General features: G+C 35.3%; 1 protein-coding gene across 3 annotated transcripts in view; it reads left to right on the top strand.

Annotated features, from left to right (window-relative positions):
* Window positions 1-12,886, top strand: part of CWF19L2 (CWF19 like cell cycle control factor 2) — a gene marked incomplete at its 3' end in the record, with an annotated part of 168,843 nt that overhangs the window by 144,338 nt on the left and 11,619 nt on the right. For all 3 annotated transcript variants that reach the window (XM_079708103.1, XM_079708102.1, XM_079708104.1), the window contains exons 16-17: window positions 1,582-1,662; window positions 12,759-12,860. In XM_079708103.1, coding sequence (XP_079564229.1) covers window positions 1,582-1,662; window positions 12,759-12,860 — 183 coding nt within the window. The remainder of the gene's footprint in view (window positions 1-1,581; window positions 1,663-12,758; window positions 12,861-12,886) is intronic.

Here is a 12,886-nt window from a genome sequence, read left to right as displayed (position 1 = left end):
TGCAAACAGTACAAATTACAATGACTAAAAAAAAAAAAAAAAATTACAATTGCAGAGACAAGTTATTGCTGCAAGTTTTAGTATTTAATACCTCATCATGCTCTTTGTAAAAAGAAACAAATCTAACCTTGACATACATCTTTGGACATTGTAATAAATGATTAGAGTTCTTAAGCAATTGTGTCATTATAATATTCAAGCAGGTTTAACTAAATAGCATTTGTTTGATGCTGACCTGAGTGCAGTGTAATTTATAGACTAATATAAATTTGTAAATGTAGAACCATATATGAAATAGTAACGTGTACAATTAAAGAAGAAGATAATGTTTTGTGAGGTGGTATAGAAACTTGCAAATGCAACATTTAGACAATATAGGATGGTAAATTTTAATTAATATGGACTGTAAATCCCAATAAAAAGAATTATTTTTAAAAAGGATTATTAAACCTGTTAAGGTTGATGAGGTGGTGAAAATCAACTTTTCCTATAGAAATTTTTAAAAACAATCTGATTGTTTGCTTTGAAGTCATGCTATTAAAATATAGAAAAACAAGCCAGATAATTCTCAAATCCATGTCAGTCCTGTATTAAAGAGAATCAATTGAGAAAGAGATTATTATGCTTTTCTTCAATTTTTTTTTCTCTTGTACTTCCTCAGTGAGCCCTAGGAGAGTGTGACTATAGGTATTGAAGTACATAGGGCACAACATAGAGCAGCTACTGTTGCTCATGGTGGGTGACAGAAATGTCATCTCTTAGCAGAATGGTATGCCACTTTTATTTTGTATCTTTTATATGATCGTTAAAGATGTACTTATTTGATTTAGCTTCAATTTTATATTGAATGTGCTACATTATAGTGTCAACACAAGCAATCCATGTCTTTTAAATAGGGAGCAGCAGTATACCTGATGTAATAACTATGCTTATTTGAATGTTAATTTCACCTTTAAAATTTGCTTCATTAGTAATGATGTATAAAAATGACATTATTTTATAATTATCACCATGGCTTTTCTTTCTATTAAATATTTATTTACCATAAACACTAGTCATATTGATTAGCTTAGAAAGTCTTATAATTCCATGTCTATGTATTTTTTCCCATGCATTTTTACTCCTTTTTTCTATGGCCAGAAATAGTTCAAGTATTTGGTTGCCAGAAAGCACATAAATTACTATTCTTATATACGGAAGAAGAACAATAAAACAAAATGAATTTATTTGAGTAGATGTCTATGAACGGCGTAAGGAATTTGTGAACTTTATGTTCACAAATTACGTTCAATATTAAATTGCTTGGTCTTACTAAGGATTGTTTTTGTCATGTAAAGGTGAGCTAAAGTTAGTACAAGAGTTGAGAATGAGTAAAATACTATTATTTTGGCTAAAGATAAGACTTGTATGAAATCAAGAAATTCCAATTTCAAATAACAGAAATTAAAGGCTTAATTCATTCAAAATAATAACCTAACATGTACATTATACCTTATAATTAATTCACCATATTACTTTACTATTAAACTCTTTGTATTTACTTGTGTATTATTTTTTAATCGACAAATGGCTATTTCTTAGAAAGCCATAATGGAAACTGATGAAGAATGGTCTATGAACAAGAAATTAATTGATCTGTCTTCAAAAGATATCAGAAAGTCTGTAAGTATTATTTTTTTAAAATATAAGAAATAACCCTACTGGTTAGGATCTTTGTAATTTCCATATCTTATTTGAGAAAGAGACCATTTGGCTGAGTGATCAAAGGTGAAGTAAATATAATTCCATAAATAAATAAGAAATTATTTTCATCCTACATGGTCTAGCAAATATCTTATTTTGCATGTTTATTCCTGATCTTTTGGTGCTCTGCCACTGTAGTCCCTATGATTGTTCATGATAACCATAAGACTCTGCCATGAAAGTTCCTCTTAACGGGATTCTCAGCCTCTTGGACAAGTGAGGAGAGATGCCTTCTTGTTACTGAAATTATAATGAGGAAAACATTTTCCTAAAGGCTCTATTTTGAACACGGAACTCTCTCTCTCTCTTTTTTTTTTTTACTTATACAAAGGTTCACTGTTATGGTCCTTTAAAACAGTAGTTGAGTTAGATGATGGGTACATTATTCTTTTAGAGACTTTACTAACCATGCTTCATAGTTTAATCTTGATTTGAAGATCAGATTTTAGATACAAGTTACCCTTAAGTTGAGTACTTCTGTAATGACCTCCCTCTTTTCTAGAAATACACATTAAATGGAATAGATATATAATAGAACTGTGGATTGCTTTTTCTATTTCAAGAGTATTATATGAATGTTTATTGAGTGCCTGCTATTTACCAGGCACTGTTCTAGATGCTTTTTATACATAATGGAACAAAACAAAGGCTTTATGTAGCTTATATTCTAGTGCAGGAGTTGGGAACTGCACTCTGTGTGCTAAATCCAGCCTGCTGCCTGTTTGTGTAAATGAAGTTCTATAGTAATACAGCTAAATCCCTTTTTTTTTTCTTAACATCTTTATTGGAGTATAATTGCTTTACAATAGTGTGTTAGTTTCTGCTTTATAACAAAGTGGATTAGCTATACATATACATATATCCCCATATCTCCTCCTGCTTGCATCTCCCTCCCAACCTCCCTATCCCACTCCTCTAGGTGGTCAAAAAACACTGAGCTGATCTCCCTGTGCTATGTGGCTGCTTCCCACTAGCTATCTATTTTACATTTGGTAGTATATATAAGTCCATGCCACTCTCTCACTTCTTCCCGGCTTACCCTCCCCCACCCCCTGTGTCCTCAAGTCCATTCTACATCTATGTCTTTATTCCTGTCCTGCTGCTACGTTCTTCATAACCTTTTTTTTTTTTTTAGATTACATACATATGTGTTAGCATACGGTATTTGTTTTTCTCTTTCTGACTTATTTCACTCTGTATGACAGACTGTAGGTCCATCCACCTCACCACAAATAACTCAATTTCGTTTCTTTTTGTGGCTGAGTAATACTCCATTGTATATATGTGCCACATCTTCTTTATCCATTCATCAGTCAATGGACACTTAGGTTGCTTCCATGTCCTGGCTATTGTAAATAGAGCTGCAATGAACATTGTGTCACATGACTCTTTTTTTTTTTTTTTTTTGGCTGTACGCGGGCTCTCACTGTTGTGGCTTCTCCCGTTGTGGAGCACAGGCTCCGGACGCGCAGGCTCAGCGGCCATGGCTCATGGGCCTAGCCGCTCCGCAGCATGTGGGATCTTCCCGGACCGGGGCACAAACCCGTGTCCCCTGAACCTGCAGGCGGACTCTCAACCACTGCGCCACCAGGGAAGCCCTGTTTTCTTTTTAACGAAAGCTGTTCTGAAGGTGTGAGGTGATATTTCATTGCGGTTTTGGTTTTGATTTGCATTTCCCTGATGATTAGCGATGTTGAGCATCTTTTCATATGCCTGTTGGCCATCTTCATTTCCTTTTTGGAAAAATATCTATTCAGTTCTTCTGTCCTTGTTTTAATCGAGTTTTTTGTTTTTTTGATATTGAGTTGTATGAGCTGTTTATATATGTTGGATTTTAATCCCTTATTGGTCATATCCTTTGCAAAAATTTCTCTCATTTAGGAGTTTGTCTTTTCATTTTGTTGATGATTTCCTTTGCTGTGCAAAAGCTGTTAAATTTACTTAGGTCCTATTTGTTTATTTTTGCTTTTATTTCATTTACTCTAGGAGACTGATCCAAAAAAATATTCCTGTGATTCATGTCAATCAGTGTTCTGCCTGTATTTTCGTCTAGGAGTTTTATAGTATCCAGTCTTAAATTTAGGTTTTAATCCATTTTGAATTTTGTTTTTGTATGGTATTAGAGAATGTTCTAATTTCATTCTTTAACATGTAGCTATCCAGTTTTTCCAGCACTACTTATTGAAAAGACTGTCTTTTCTTCATTGTATATTCTTGCCTCCTTTGTCATAGATTAATTCACCATTAAGTGTGTAGGTTTCTTTCTGGGCTGTCCATTCTATTCCATTGATCTATGTGTCTGTTTTTATGCCAGTATCATACTGTTTTAATGACTGTAGCTTTGTAGTATAATCTGAAGTCAGGGAGCATGATTCCTCCAGGTTTGTTTTTCTTTCTCAAGATTGTTTTGGCTATTCAGAGTGTTTCAAAAGTACAATCTCCCAAGACTGAACTAAGAATATAAAAGATGAACAGACCAATTACCAGTAATGAAATTGAGTCAGTAATTTAAAAATTCCCAACAAACAAAAATCTAGAACCAGATGGCTTCACAGGTGAATTCTACCATTTATCCTTCTGAAACTATTCCAAAAAATTGCAGAGGAAGGAACGCTTCCAAACTCATTTTCTGAGGCCAACATCACCCTGATAACAAAACCAGAGATATCACAAAAAAGAAAATTACAGGTCATTATCACTGATGAACATAGATGCAAAAGTCCTCAACAGATACTATCAAAATGAATCCAACAATACATTAAAAAGATCATTCACCATGATCACGTGAGATTTAACCCAGGGATGCAAGGATTTTTCAGTATTCACAAATCACTGTGACACACCACATTAACAAATTGATGAATAAAAACCATATGATGCAGAAAAAGCTTTTGATAAAATCCAACATCCATTTATGATAAAAACTCTCCACAAAGCTGGCATAGAGGGAACATACCTCAACATAATAAAGGCCGTATATGGCAAACCCACAGCTGACATCATACTCAATGGGGAAAAGCTGAAAGTGTTTCCTCTAAGATCAGGAATAAGACAAGAATGTCCAGAGTCACCACTTTTATTCAACATAGTTTTGGAAATCCAAGCCATAAGAGTCAGAGAAGAAAAAGAAATTAAAAGAATCCAAATTGGAAAGGAAGACGTAAAACTGTCACTGTTTGCAGATGACATGATACTATACATAGAAAAATCCAAAACACACCACCAGAAAACTACTAGATATCATCAATGAATCCAGCAAAGTTGCAGAATACAAAATTAATGTACAGAAATCTGTTGCATTTCTATACACTAACAATGAACTATCAGAAAGAGAAATTATGGAAACAATCCCATTTACCATCACATCAAAAAGAATAAAATACCTAGGAATAAATCTAACCAAGGTGGCAAAAGAGCTCTATTCTGAAAGCTATAAGGCACTGATGAAAGAAATTGAAGATAAAACAAAAAGATGGAAAGATATGCTATGTTCTTGGACTGGGAGAATCAATTTTGTTAAAATGACCCTACCACCCAAGGCAATCTATAGATTCAGTGCAATCCCTATCAAAATACCAAGGGCATTTTTCACAGAACTAGACAAATAATTTTACAATTTGCCTATAGTCTTTTTCTTTTCCCTTACTGGTGAATTGGGACATACAGTGTATTGAAAAACAAAACAACACACCACAAATGTCCAATTCATGATCTTATAGAAAAAGGTATCTAATGTACATATATCTTTTGTGCTTAAGTTTTTCACTTCTCATATCATAATTTCCAATGCCATTGAATATTCTTTTAGAACATGATTTTAATGGCAGTTGAAAATATTTTAGGGGAGGAGTGGAATCAAAATGGTGGAGTAGCACGACGCTGAGCCCACCTCCCCTCACAAACACATCAAGACTACAACTACATATAAAGCAAGTCTCACTAAAGGTGACCTAAAGACTAGCAGAACAGCTCTTCTGCAACCTAGACTGTAAAGAAAGAACCACACAGAGTCTGATAAGAGGGGAGGAGAAGCGATCTAGTTGGGACTGACACCCCTAGAGAGTGACCTAGAGAAGAGAGAGATATCACATGTTTAGGATCTTCCTTGGGGAGCAGAGCATTCAATCCACACATTAGGCATTCCATCTCTGTGGTCCAGCAAGAGGAAGATGAGCCTGTCTGGGTTAGAAAAACAGTGGGGCTTACCTGAGTGCTGTAATAAATGGAAACTCTGCTCTTGAGGAGCTTGCACACAGACTTGCTTGCTCACATTCCCAGGATGGAGGCAGCAGATTGAAAACTTCATGATACTCTGGCCGGCTTGCCAGGACCACCCCAGTGTTCCCCCAAGTTTGCACTGGACTCCTACTCTAGCCCCTGCTGCTCTGCTGTTGCTCCCTGCTAAGGTCAAGGCTGCAATTGCCAACAAGAGTGCACACACTTGTAGGGAACAGGACTTGGTTGGACCCTGGCCCTGCCTCTGACTAGGATGGGAGCAACACACTTGGGAAGGAGTGGAGCCAGCTCAGTAGTGTGGCTCCAACTCCTCCAACCCTGATCTAGCCTCTTACCAAAGTACGTGCATCAAGGAAAAAGTGGAACCACTTCAAAGTGCAGCCCCAAGTCCTCAGTCCCTGACCATGCTCACAATTAAGGTGGAGACTGCCATCACACCTGGGAGAAGTGCAGGTTCCTCATGGCTCCTGCTTCAGCTCTTGGGCCTGGATCCCACCCCCAGTAGGGCAGTGACTGCCATTGAGCATAGGAGAAGCCCCAGCTCAAACATGGCTCTGGCTGTACCTCCCACCAAGGCAGTGGCTCTCAGGGCACCCTGGGCTTACTTCAGATCGAGCTCTCACTGAAACCACTGTGCACACACAAACTGCATTGGGATGCTCCCACACAAGGACATATCTTCAAGACCAGTATAGGTAACTCTTTCACCTACTGTCATGCAGACAGAGGAATATGTTTCAAATGAAAAAACAAGAAAAGAAAAAATGAATAAAACCCTACTGTAACAGAGATAAATAATTTACCTGATAAGGAGTTCAGAGCAATAGTAATAAGAAAGCTAACTCAACTTGGGGAAAAAAATAAATGAACAGAGTGGGAATTTTAACAAAGAATTAGAAAATATAAAAAAGTACCAATCAGAGCTGAAGAATGTAATAACTGAAGTGAAAAATACACTAGAAGGAATTAACCAGAGATTAGGTGACATAGAAGAATGCATAAGCAACCTGGAATACAGAATAGTGAAAATCACCCAATCAGAACAGGAAAAATAAAAAAACTTTTTAAATGAGCCTAGCTTAAGGGACCTCTGGGACAACATCAGACATTCTAAATTTGCATTGTAGGGGTCACAGAAAGAGAAGAGAGAGAGAAGGGGATAGAAAATGTATTTGATGGAATTTTGGCTGAAAACTTCCTGAACCTCAAGAAGGAAATAGATATCCATGTATAGGAAGCACAGAGAGTCCCAAAGAAGATGAACCCAAAGAGAACCACACCAAGACATATAATAACTAAAATGGGAAAAAATAAAGGTAAAGAGAGAATTTTAAAGTCAACAAGAAAAAACAGTTATGACAAGGGAATTTCCATAAGGCTATCTGCTGGTTTTTCAGCAGAAACTGCAGGCCAAAAGGGAGTGGCATGATATATTTAAAGTGCTAAAAGGAAAAAACTAAAAAACTAAAGAGTTCATCAGTACTAAAGTGACCTTACAAAAAATGTTAAGGGGTCTTCTTCAAGTGAAAAAGAAAGGACCCCAACAAGAAATAAGAAAATACAAGAAGGGAAAAACCTCACTGTTAAAGGCAAGTAAAGGCAGTGGATCAACCACTTAAATGAACAATTAGAAAGGTTAAAAGACAAAGATTTTAAAATTAAATATAACTACAATGAACAGGTAAGGGATAGGCATAAATAGGTAAAATATGACATCAAAAATAGAAAACATGAAGGGGGAATAAAAAAATATGGATCTTTTAGAATGTGTTTGAACTTAAATGACTATCAGTTTAAAACGATAGATATAGATATACATCAACATATATGAACTCCATGATAACCACTATATATTCAGTATTTTTACTGGTAAGCCATCTAGTACCTATTGTAAGGTTGTTTTTTAAAACCTGGATATATACCTAAAATAAGTACCTAGAGGATTTTAATATTTTAAAATAACCAATATAGACAGTAAGAAACATACAGATTCTTGGAATGGTTGTTGTATATTCAACTTTGAAGTGTTTTCTTTTCTAAATCACCACATAGCGTTTTATCTGAGACTATTTGAGAGTAGCTGGGGAATGAACCAGATGACCTCTTGAGGTCACTCTTAGCTTAGGATTTGATAATTATGTGGATGGAGTTGTGAAGAGAACTTGAGTATAAGAATAATTTCAAAGCAGGTCACTTTTTACAAGGTTAACAAACTTTCCAGTGTCTTTTTTAAATGATAATTATGTTTCTGAGCATGAAGTGAACAATCTTGATTTATTTTAACATTATTTTTATTCAGAAGAAACCTCATTATCCTTCTTTTAAAAAACTCTATATCCTTAGTAGTTTCATAAAGTATTTTATCTGTGTGTTGTTGATGTGGTGATTTTTTCTTCCATAGTGGATTCTTGGCTGTTAGTAGAGATTCACATATTTGTAATTCATTCTGATTCTCTGTTGATTTATGTTTTTATTTGTGTGAGTATAAGCTTCTCTTTTTTATGTCTATTTTGTTTACTTTCTCTGGGGCTTTTGATTTCTTTGCAGTGTAGTGTGGAGTTCATGGAAGTATACAAGAAAAACACATCTGAATGTTCATTGCAGAGGAGTTGCATAATATTCATTAACTTGTCAAGAAAGTGGTCTTTTTTCACAAGACAGTTTTATTGAGATTTCACATGAATTCTTCCTCAACTTTTTAATATGATTTTTAAATGAAATTTTGTGATAACTAGCATCTAAGACATCTCGGGTTTGATTTTCAAAACTAAGCAAAGTCCACCTCAAGGAAAATTTGGGTTTACCCTAAGACCGTCAAATATGAGGACAGTTATAGGAAGTCAGGATTAAAATCTGGAATATTAAAAGGGGAAAGCTCAAATACTACTGTTTTCCTATCATCAATAAATTTTTTTGCTGTAATTCAGTCAGCACTCTTCATGGGTGGTACCAAAGTTCCAACTTCTATCCCTCTGGCTGGTCAAGGCAGGAAAAGGAAAGTGCTAAATGTACATATACTTTGATACTGGATCCTTTGCAATGCCTACTGACTCACAACTCTTCAGGCAAGACATTAGGTTGCACCTTTTGCAGCCTGCAGTGAGAGAAGAGTTGCTTGTGGCAGCAACTGTTCTTTGTTTAGAAATAATGTGTTCATTTTGCCATCTTGGAAATTGTGCCATATGTTGTTGAGCTCTGGTATGTATTGATATATACAAATTACCACAAACTTAGTGCTTTATAAACAACACATTTGTTATCTCGTAGTTCAGAAAATCACAAATATGAACTGGGTTTCACTAGGCTAAATCAAGGTGTTAGCAGGCCTACTTTTTTTTTTTTTTTTTTTTGGAGGCTCTCAGGGAGAATCCATTCCCTTGCCTTTTTCAGTTTCTAGAAACCACCTGGATTCCATGGCTTGTGGTCCTTTCCTTTGTGTTCAAAGTCAACCAGTATAGGATCTTCCACTCTTTCTCTGACTCTGACCCTCCTATCATATGCTATATAACCCAGGATAATCTCCCCATTTCAAGATCCCTAACTTAATTGTATCTGCAAGGTCCTTTTGCCGTATAATGTAACATATTCATGGCAAATATGGGATAGGAACATTGACATATTTAGGAAGCCATTTTTTCTGCCAAACACAGTGTAATACAAACAAAAAGCATGGGCAGTGTCATCATAAATTGCTTTCTGAAGTTATCTCTTCCTTGAAGTACTGTTCTTTAATTAATGTAGTCTACAACATGATTTTAGCCATTCAAATTCATGTCTCATACATGTTGATCTACTTCAAATAGCAAAAATATTTTAATGATAATAAAGGCCATATATGACAAACCCACAGCCAACATCATCCTTAATGGTGAAAAACTGAAACCATTTCCACTAAGATCAGGAACAAGACAAGGTTGCCCACTCTCACCACTATTATGCAACATTGTTTTGGAAGTTTTAGCCACAGCAATCAGAGAAGAAAAAGAAATAAAAGAAATCCAAATCAGAAAAGAAGCCTCTTCATAAGTGGTGCTAGGAAAACTGGACAGCTACATGTAAAAAAATGAAATTAGAACACTCCCTAACACCATACACAAAAATAAACTCAAAATGGATTAAAGACCTAAATGTAAGGCTAGACACTATCAAACTCTTAGAGGAAAACATAGGCAGAACACTCTATGACATAAATCACAGAAAGATCCTTTTTGACCCATCTCCTAAAGAAATACAAATAAAAACAAAAATAAACAAATGGGACCTAATGAAACTCAAAACTTTTGCACAGCAAAGGAAACCATAAACAGGATGAAAAGACAGCTCTCAGAATGGGAGAAAATATTTGCAAATGAAGCAACCATCAAAGGATTAATCTCCAAAATTTATAAGCAGCTCATGCAGCTCAATATCAAAAAAACAAGCAACCCAATCCAAAATGGGCAGAAGACCTAAATAGACATTTCTCCAAAGAAGATATACAGATTGCCAACAAACACATGAAAGAATGCTCAACATCACTAATCATTAGAGAAATGCAAATCAAAACTACAATGAGGTATCACCTCACACCTGTCAGAATGGCCATCATCAAAAAATCTACAAACAGTAAATGCTGGAGAGGGTGTGGAGAAAAGGGAACCCTCTTGCACTTTTGGTGGGAATGGAAATTTATACAACCACTATGTAGAACAGTATGGTGGTTCCTTAAAAAACTAAAACTAGAACTACCATACGACCCAGCAATCCCACTTCTTGGTATATACCCTGAGAAAACCATAATTCAAAATGTCATGTACCGCAATGTTCATTGCAGCTCTATTTACAGTAACCAGGACATGGAAGCAACCTAAGTGTCCATCGACTGATGAATTGATAAAGAAGATGTGGCACATATATACAATGGAATATTACTCAGCCATAAAAAGAAATGAAATTGAGTTATTTGTAGTGAGGTGGATGGACCTAGAGCCTGTCATACAGAGTGAAGTAAGTCAGAAAAAGAAAAAGAAAAACAAATAGCGTATGCTAACACATGTATGGAATCTAAAAAAAGAAAAATGATCATGAAGAACCTAGGTGCAGGTTGGGAATAAAGACACAGACCTACTAGAGAATGGACTTGAGGACACAGGGCGAGGGAAGGGTAAACTGGGACAAAGTGAGAGAGTGGCATGAACATATATACACTACCAAATGTAAAACAGATAGCTAGTGGGAAGCAGCTGCATAGCACAGGGAGAACAGCTTGGTGCTTTGTGACCACCTAGAGGGGTGGGGTAGGGAGGATGGGGGCGAGGGAGGCGCAAGAGGGAAGAGATATGGGGATATATGTATATGTGTAGCTGATTAATTTTGTTATAAAACAGAAACTAACACACCATTGTAAAGCAATTATAGTCCAATAAAGATGTTAAATATATATATATATTTTTTAATGGAGTCTTCCATTCCTTTTTCTTTGACTACCAGATTTGCACAAAGCACTATTAATAGATGGAAATGAAAGTCATATTTGAATAATATTCTCTGTGCCAAGCATTTGTATGCATTTTTCTATTTGATCTTCATAGCAAACTTCTGAGCTCTTCATATTTCTCATGAGACTCACAGATGTTAAATAACTTGCCTGAAGTTACATAGTTATAAGTATCAGAGCTGTGATTAGAGCCTTGTCTGTCTCTTTATTTTTTTTCCTAATTGTCTATGTCATACATGTTTTCACATTTTATTTTAAAATGTGAAAATATTTTTAAAAAGCACAAAGTAGTAACCCATTTCTCTGCATTTTACATATTGTACTATTTTGTAAACTGATTATTTTTTTATTATGCTTTTCCTATAACCTGAACAACTCTTTATAAGCCCCAACTTTAATTGCTTTATACTATTTCAAGATGACCACTCTTCTTCCACCATACCATACTATCTCTTTCCAAGTCATGCCTTCCTGAGGACACAATACAAAATATATATAGTTAAGTAGAAATATGTAATTCACTGCCAAAATTAGTAAATGCTGACTGTATAAGGGGATTAGAGGGGAGAGATATTACTTTAAATTGACCAGTTTGAATACTTTCTAGTGACAGAATAAGGGCTTGGAGGAAAAACTTGCAAGGACACTAGATCTACTTAATTTTTAAAGCTAGAAATTATGGCCTTTTCCAATCAAGATAGAGTTTAAAATACTTCATGCATGCACACATGTGTGTGTTTGTGTGTGTGTGTCCGTGCTTGAGTGTGTATAGAAAGAGGGAGGGAAAAAAGAGAGGGAAAGATAATAGTTAATCATGGAAATATTTTGAAACAAGGTTGGTAAACTAAAAATTTCTATACCCACCCCACCAGTTAATAAAAGCTATGATTGTTCATGTTTAATTTATCTTTGATCAATAAATAGTAGTAAAATCTCAGGGATGTTATACCTCTGCATTGTGAGGAAAATATAAGAAAGCATATCCTTAATCTCTATTTGCATAGTCTAAGGAAAATTACTCGTTTGTTATATATTTTAAAAATGCCTTTTCTTTCCTGTTTCCCCAAAAGACAGAAAAATAATTGGTTCTGATTATAATTGCTGGATATTATAAAGCACTATCTAGCTGAAAGACTACCAAATGAAATGTTTTATTTAAGAAGTTAAGTTATTGTTTAAATACCTATAGAACTGGAAATTCAGTGTATACGTTTGTCTTGAGGGATGCTTAAGTAGGAAGAGGGATTAAGCATAACTTTCTGATTTCATGCTGTATTCATGTGTGATTTATCTGTTTATTTAGGTACCCAGAGGCTTTCCTTACTTCTCTGTGAATTTTGGCCTCCAGGGAGGGTTTGCCCATGTCATTGAAGATCAGCACAAATTCCCTCATTACTTTGGAAAGGTATGCTCACAAATTTAGTAAAATAC

This window comes from Hyperoodon ampullatus (genome assembly GCF_949752795.1).
Source record: "Hyperoodon ampullatus genome assembly, chromosome: 7".
NCBI lineage: Eukaryota > Metazoa > Chordata > Mammalia > Artiodactyla > Ziphiidae > Hyperoodon > Hyperoodon ampullatus.
The sequence above is the reverse complement of the archived record's forward strand: the minus strand, read 5'-3'. Positions and strand labels throughout refer to the sequence as shown.